The 7543-nt window shown below is 39.4% G+C and overlaps 1 protein-coding gene across 1 annotated transcript; it reads left to right on the top strand.

The window, feature by feature from the left end:
- Nucleotides 1-1015: 1015 nt before the first annotated feature.
- Nucleotides 1016-5326, top strand: LOC110044839 (galactosylceramide sulfotransferase-like). Its single transcript, XM_020750420.2, has 2 exons — nucleotides 1016-1556; nucleotides 3866-5326. The coding sequence occupies exons 1-2, from the start codon at nucleotides 1336-1338 to the stop codon at nucleotides 4944-4946; spliced, it is 1302 nt and encodes a 433-aa protein (XP_020606079.2). The 5' UTR covers nucleotides 1016-1335; the 3' UTR covers nucleotides 4947-5326.
- The last annotated feature ends 2217 nt before the right edge of the window (nucleotides 5327-7543 follow it).

The raw sequence follows: 7543 nt of genomic DNA, 5'->3' as shown, positions 1-7543 counted from the left end.
AGGTCCCATTTCAGGGCTTTGTCCATATTGAACACCCAACTTTTTACGGCAGCCAGAAAGAATATGAAACGCCAAAGGAAACGAGAGTAAAAGGGCCGAGAAAAAGGAAAGGAAAGGGGCAAGAACAAAAAATTTGCAACGGGCAATCGCAAAAGTCAAGGTATACAAACGAGGCGAAAGGGTGAATACAAGGTAGAATGGACCCTGTAGCAATTTTCGTTGTTTTTTATTTCACATTTTGCGTTACCTCTGGGGATTATATAATCTACTCAATAGTTCTTTACTTATCATCATTTTACATGATTTGGTATTCATTTTTCGCCAGTGCTTGTTAGCGACTGGAAGTTAAGTTTCTCCGGTTTCTACAGCGTTTTGGGGTAGCATTTTGCTTGTTTTGAGCTTCTGAATTTTTTTTTTTTAGGAGTTTAATCCCTGTTCGACTTGCCACAGTTTGTAAGTTTATTTTATGCCGCTATCAGTTTTTTGTGGTTATATTTTTGTATTTGGGTATTTTGACTTGTTTATTTTTCAGTTAAATCACTCACTCCCTCCCTCCCTCCCTCCCTCCCTCCCTCCCTCCCTCACTCACTCACTCACTCACTCACACAATCTCGCGCGCGTACGCGTACAATGATTAACTGTGGTGTTCGTTCTATAGCGTCTACCTACAGACCCTATCGCCTCGTTTGTATGTCAAACCGCTGCTAACTGTAATAACAGACAAAACTGGCCAACCGCGAGATTAGACAAAGAACAAAGAATGTAACACAATAGGAGTTCGAGGGGGGAGGGGGTGGGTGGGGGGGTCTGTGAGTCAATGTTTTCACTACACTTTCGAATTTATCATTCCTGAGACAAATCCTGCCCATAGACTGATGCAAGGCTTTGTGAATTAGTCTTTTCAAGGCCCTGTTCTGTCACAGCTAGTGTGGTCTTCTTGTGGCACAATAGCAAATATTTCCATAGAGCTCCATACTTATTAATTATGCATACTCGTAAATAGAACGCCGAGACTCGCAAACTCGCATGCATAATTGAGTACAGGGTTAGATGGAAATACTGTTGCTTCTTTAACGAGTACATAAGATGATAGTCAAACCTATAGCATTCCAAACGACTAACAGCACAAACTTGCCCATGTAAGAACAACGAGAATACGCCTTTTGAGTCTGGTTTTCAAGGCCATAACTCAAAAGCACATAAAGCATGTAAGGTATGTGGTTGCAAAGACTGAAGTGCTGCTAAGCAGCGCTAGCACCTTTTGTTAGAATATTTTCCGCTTTGAAGGCGTTACTACGAGCCATAAGAACGTTTGCCCAGGAGGCAGGTCAGCGTATGTCACTTGTGCTTATGATTTCTCGAAGTAACACTACTTTGACAGCAAAACAAACTATCTACAGCAGTTTAAAACAGTTTAACGACATTGTGGAAATGGTTCAACTTCTGAAGCACATCAAAGGCATTCAAGGACATCGGCTGTTTGTATTGATTTCAATTTCTGCGTGCATCACTGTGTTCATTGTGTACCGGAATACAACATTTTTTCCCGTTTTAAGGTAAGTACTCAAGACCAGCATGAAATAACTGACGATATCATCCCTTGAAAGTTTAACTTGACTCCTGACCCTCATACAAACAGCGAATCAATGCTTTACTGGTCAGATTGTTCATCGGTTTATATTCTAAATAACCACTGAGTGGTTCACTATAAGCCTGAGTAAAATTCTGAATAACTAGTAGCCGCACTGGCGTTCCTGTTCGCCTCAAGTGATTAAGCGTTCAGCTTAGTTCAAGGTTGCCTGAACAGTGTTCAACTTAGAGGCCAGTCAAGTTATTTACGATTAGCTCTAAAGATTTATTAACTCACTGGAAGACATAACATGCCGACTAATTAACCTCAAGGGTCTATAAGACGCAGCCAGCCACTAAATTAATATCCTTAATTAAGGGAGTACAAACATTCTCATATCCTGTAACTATGGTTGTTCTGTATAATAATCCTCAGTGAAAACATGGTAAACACAATGTTTACATATTTTGAACTGACTGACATGGCGCATAACTTCTGTCGTTTTGTAAAGTTAGATAGCACTCACATATTATAATATGTGTTCGTTTGATCACCTGACCACCCATTGTATGTGCTCTTTGTGGTTTCATTATTGCGTATTTTGTGTAACAATAGCCCTTTTCACGATTAATTTTTCTCATTTGCATTACAATGTAATCCAACGTGGATGAAAGTCAATTTCGGGCTAAAACTACAAAATAACCCGAAATTGCCTCACATACATGCTAGGTTTATCAATTGTAATGCAAATGAGCAAAGGTAACCGTGAAAAGCTAGGGCTATTTAGTGTTGGCAGTAGCCTATTTACATTGTCGTGTAGTTGCGTTCAGATAAAGAACGGAACATTTTAAGGAATAATATGGTACCAAAACAAAAACATATATAAATGAGAGCAAATGTCTGAATAATGGAATCAACGGTCAATTAGAGGAGTACTCAAAGCAACAGATTAAATCAAATGAAGAAATTTTGAAGCAATTATGCAAATTATTTGTCCTGTTTGGATAATCACCGTCGCTTTCAAGTTTTCAGTCGCGCGTATATGAATTGACAGTTCTTTCAGATGGATAAAAGAACAATTCTCTAAAAAATATAGCAGAAAAAAGTGAAGCCTTGGAGCCGATGGCTCATAGCTGCCGAAGCTTATCGCGGTTTCTGTAGCATGAAGCGGCTAGGAGTATTCCTACTCCCCCCGTAAGGGATGCTAGTCCATCGCAAGTCACTCCTCCGCAATTTGTCAGGTTTCCCCAACAATTCGCCGGTACCCATTTATACTCCTGGGTGGAGAGAGACACTGTGAGGGCTCGAACCCGGACCGCTCGCTCCGGGGACGATCGAGCGCACTAACCATGAGACCACCTAGCCTCCCACATCTAAAAAATATAACGTGATCCTTAATAAGAAAACAAACCAGCAAGACGTTTTCTTTCGTTTTCCGTTAAATTAAATGCGATATGTTTTATTCGTTACCTCTGCAATCAATGCATGACGAGTGTTTTAATTGGACGGGGGTTTGTGATGAATTTTCACTGCAGTTTAAAGTAACAGAATTTGGTCTTCACAATTTAGGGAGGAAACTCCGTATTTTGGCAAAAAAAAAAAAGCGGGACTCCGCGTTTTAGATAAGAATATCGGGGGTGGAATTTAGGAATTTTGAAGAATATTGTAAGAATAAACCCGGCGCTGAGATTTTGAAAAAAATGAAATTGTGTGTTAATTATATATGCTTTTTACTAAACCGTACTAAATTCTTCCTTTGTAAACGGCAAAACTAGCCAAAACAAAAAAACAAAAACAAAAAAAACAGCACTAGCCGTATGCTCGATACTAATAACATTTCTGCAAGAAATTATGTTTGTCGTATGAGGCTTTCTTGCCTGCAGTCTGGCTCCAAAATTATTTCAAACGCCGCCATCTAGACAGCAAATTAAACGCTTGTCCTTTCTGCCCTAATACATTCTAAAACGAAAATGTCATATGCTATAATCTAAGAATATTCGCAAGAATGTTTTCAGCCTAAAATCGGCAGGAAATAGGAATATTGAGCAAGAGCCAGAAAAAAAGTAATTCCTGTAAAAAGAGAGTATTAAAATAAGAGCGTAAACCCTAACTTGTCCGAGTTAAAAATAAAACAAAAACCTCCAGTTTATATTAAACGAATTTAAGGGGATGCAAACTTTTCTGACACTAAATGTATTCGATTTAGCATAATAACAACAATAAATAAAACCACGGGAGGTACAGTTCCAACTGCAAGTTAAAGTTATTAAAAGGACTCCTTTCATTCGTTCGTAGATCATCTTCAACCAGGCTACTTGATGTGTTGCGGCAGAAGACCGCTGAAACAGACGAAGTACCTGCTCATGATGTCTCAAGCTGCCAACCTATAAGCCATATTTACTACCTCAAAACTCACAAAACTGGCTCCAGTACCATTGGCACCATGATTCTTAAATATGGAATCATCAGAAACCGCACAATCGTTCTTGATCCGGATCTGGCAGATATGCAATGGCCGGCGCCTCTTGAGTTAAATGAAGTCTCGAGTCTAGTAAACAAAGACTCGGCAAAGATATTTTCCTCTCATATAAGATTCAATAAAGGACCGGTGAACACAATTTTCCCTAAACCAAAGGCAAAGTACATCACTATCCTTCGCAATCCTCTCGACCGTTTTAAATCTGCTTGGCTTTATTATGGTTTGTCGGGACGTGCAAGAGTTTCACCAACCGAGGGTCCTATAAATAAATTCCTGAGGTCGCCAAATGCTTTAGAAGAAATCAGGAAAAGACTTTTGACCACCAGCGTCTATAGAATATATAACCACATTTCGAACTCAAACTTATTTGACATGGGTCTTGAGCAAGAAAATGTACAAAACATGGCATTGGTTAAGAGATACATCGACAAGATGGAGGAAGAGTTCGACTTGGTGATGATAGCGGATTACTTTGATGAATCACTGATATTACTTAAACGACTGCTGTGCTGGGAATTTGAGGATATCGTGTATGTTAAGTTAAGAGTGAAGAAAAGGAAACTAGAGTTTGAAGAAGAGGTGAAGAAAAACATTCTTACTTGGAATCATGCAGATGCCACTCTATTTGATCACTCTAATAAAACTTTCTGGAGGAAAGTTCAACAAGAGGGGCCTTCGTTTTATGAAGATTTGAAAGCATTTAGGAAAATAAATCAAGATTATCAAGCAATATGCGAGTCCATCGAATATAAGAGCGAAAAATGCAAGTTATCAAAGACTCCACCATGTAATATACTTGAACTGCTGTGGAGGAGAGGTGGCAACACTTTTAGCGGTAACGGTTGTGGACCCATTCCCAGTGACATTGCAAAATACCGTCTCCTAAAGTCGACTTAGATGCTAAATTTGGCAAGGACGCCTTCATTTAAATTGTGTCGTAGAGATATTTAGAAAATATTAAGATGTTTAGAAATTTTAAGGATATTTAAAAATATTCATACCTTGTTTTTGGCTTAGCCCTGTGTTTTTCTTGCTATTTTCTTGAAACATTACCCGTTCTATGCCAGAAACAATCCAGCTCAGTGATCTCTCACTGGAAAATTATATTCTCTTATCATGGGGAACTTATCCCAGCGTGACGCTGGGTTATATGAAATTATCTTTTAAGGAATTTTCTTAGTATAACCATCAACGTTTTATTTAGTACAGGTGTTTCTTTGTTTTAAGATTTCTTTCCCCTAAATAATCAATAAAAAATATCATAATAGTGTAACAGATATCACGGCTATTTGTTTCATAATCAATCTTAATTGAATTCCTTCTATGGCAGTAGTTTCCCTACATTTTCCGGCATTTTTAAACTATATAATGTCAAGAGATTATCAAGGTAAGAGAGTGAGTCCTCCATATAGGTCTTCTACCTAAGGTAATCCCTCTTAAGTTATTTTTAGACATTGTACCCAGTTCTTCCGAGGATGTTACTCGCGCGATTCGTGGACAGCCGAAGCGACTTTTTCGAAACTAAATAAAATGGCGGGAACTTCATTTTATATGTTTTGATTTCGTTTCATAGCAGAGATGTTTTCTGCACTCTCAGCCGTCTTTTTGTTCGGCCGGGCTTTCGTTTGTTTTGTGCTCGTTTGGCTGTTTATTATTTGGCCGTTTATTCGGTTTTAGGGAGTTAAATTAAGCAAACTTTGAAGGCAACGGCAACGAGTACAATTGCTGCGTAAACGTGCGTTGTAATTCTTCGTTCATTTCTTTGTCGTTGTTTACAAAAGGTCACAAAACAACAACGTGAAATAGCACAATTCTGCATATTCGAGAGAACGTGAACTATACGACGGCCAATTTTTAAAATTTCTTTCTAGAATTTTGACGCTGTCTTACATATTCTGTTTGGGATATTTCTGACAGTATAGAAAAACTAAATTCTCGCGAGATTCGTAGGTTGAATATTAAGTCATTTTTTAATCGACGTTGCCTTTGGCGTTGTTGCCGTTGCTTAAACCGCTTTTTGCTACTTGGGCAGCGAACGCCTGCCTCTACTTTCGACCATCTGTTCAGTGTTCGGTTGTCTAGTTTGTGTTTGGGCGTTTGATTGCTTTGCACTCGTTTGTCTAAACATTCCTCTGCCGTTCATTCAGTTACAAGAGATTATCAAGGTAAGAGAGTGAATCCCCCATATAGGCCTTATACCCAAGGCAGATGTCCCCCGCACAAACAACAACTGAATAAACGGCAGAGGTATGGGTAGAAAAACGAGTGCAAAGCAAGCAAACGCCCGAACTCAACGCAGCCGAACAAAGAGATGGTCAAAAGTGCAGACAGGGGCTCCCCGCCCAAACAGCAAAAGGCACTTTAAGCAACAAGACAACGTCGATTAAAAAACGACTTTATATTCAACCTACGAATCGAATATCACGAGAATTTAGATTCATTCAGTTTGTCTATCACTCTCAGAGATATCCCAAACAGAATATGTAAGACAGCGTCAAAATTCGAAAAAGAAATTTGAAATGTTGGCCTTCGTAGTTCACGTTCTCTCAAATATTCAGAATGTGGCTATTTTACGTTGTTGTTTTGCAAATTAAAGAACGGCAAAAAACTGAACAAAGCATTATAACGCACGCTTACACAGCCATTGTACTCGTTCCCGTTGCCGTTGAAGTTTGGTTACCAAACTCCCTAAAAATGAATAAACGGCAAAATAAGGCCCGGGTCAAACGCCGTACTTCACATGAGCGGAACCCAATTCAACCAATTAGGCTCATGTGAAGTTCGGCGTTTGACCCAGTTAAGTTCGACTCATTTTATTTGGAGCGGCTGAGGCGTTCTTCAGGCCTGGCCAGCCTTGAATAATGCCTGAAGACCGACTTTGGGTCAAACGCAGATGTTCACATGAGTCGAACCAAACGCATAATCAAAGGTCTAAAGGCGCCATTTTGACTTTACCTTGAAAAACCACTGAACAAGACCGCTTTTGTTATTTATTTGGTGTAGCAGATCGGTTCGACTGAATTGAGTTCGACGTTTGACTCAAACAGGCGTTCTTTTGATTATTTGAGTCGACCCAAACTGTCATTGGGTTCGGCCCTTGTGAAGTACCGCGTTTGACCCGGGCCTAACAGCCAAACGAACGCAAAGCAAACGAAGTCCCAGCCGAACAAAAAAACGCCTGAGAGTGCAAAAAACATCTTTGCTACGAAACGTCTTTTGAAAATCAAAACATAAATTCCCGCCATTTCGTCTCAGCTAGTTGCGAGAAAGTTGCTTGGGCTATCCACGCGTTACGCGAGAAACATCCTCGGAAGAACTGGGTACCATGTCTAAAGATAACTAAGGAGGGATAAGTTTATGTGTAAGGCCTATATGGGGGATTTACTTTCTTACCTTGATAACTGATATTCAGCCAAGGCTGAAAAAAAAAATTATTCCTGTAAAAAGAGAGTATTAAAAAAGAAACTATGCCCTAACATGTCCCGAGTTAATGA

Source organism: Orbicella faveolata, unplaced genomic scaffold, assembly GCF_042242905.1.
Source record: "Orbicella faveolata isolate gen_17 unplaced genomic scaffold, um_ofav_v1 contig_48, whole genome shotgun sequence".
Lineage (NCBI taxonomy): Eukaryota > Metazoa > Cnidaria > Anthozoa > Scleractinia > Merulinidae > Orbicella > Orbicella faveolata.
Note: the sequence above shows the minus strand (reverse complement) of the source record. Positions and strands in the feature narration are given on the sequence as shown.

Bases quoted from the DNA above. Each gene is read 5' to 3' on its own strand.
- LOC110044839 (XM_020750420.2), top strand. From the start codon at position 1,336: ATGTCACTTGTGCTTATGATTTCTCGAAGTAACACTACTTTGACAGCA. The intron at 1,557-3,865 runs GTAAGTACTCAA...ATTCGTTCGTAG, and splicing joins ACATTTTTTCCCGTTTTAAG to ATCATCTTCAACCAGGCTAC.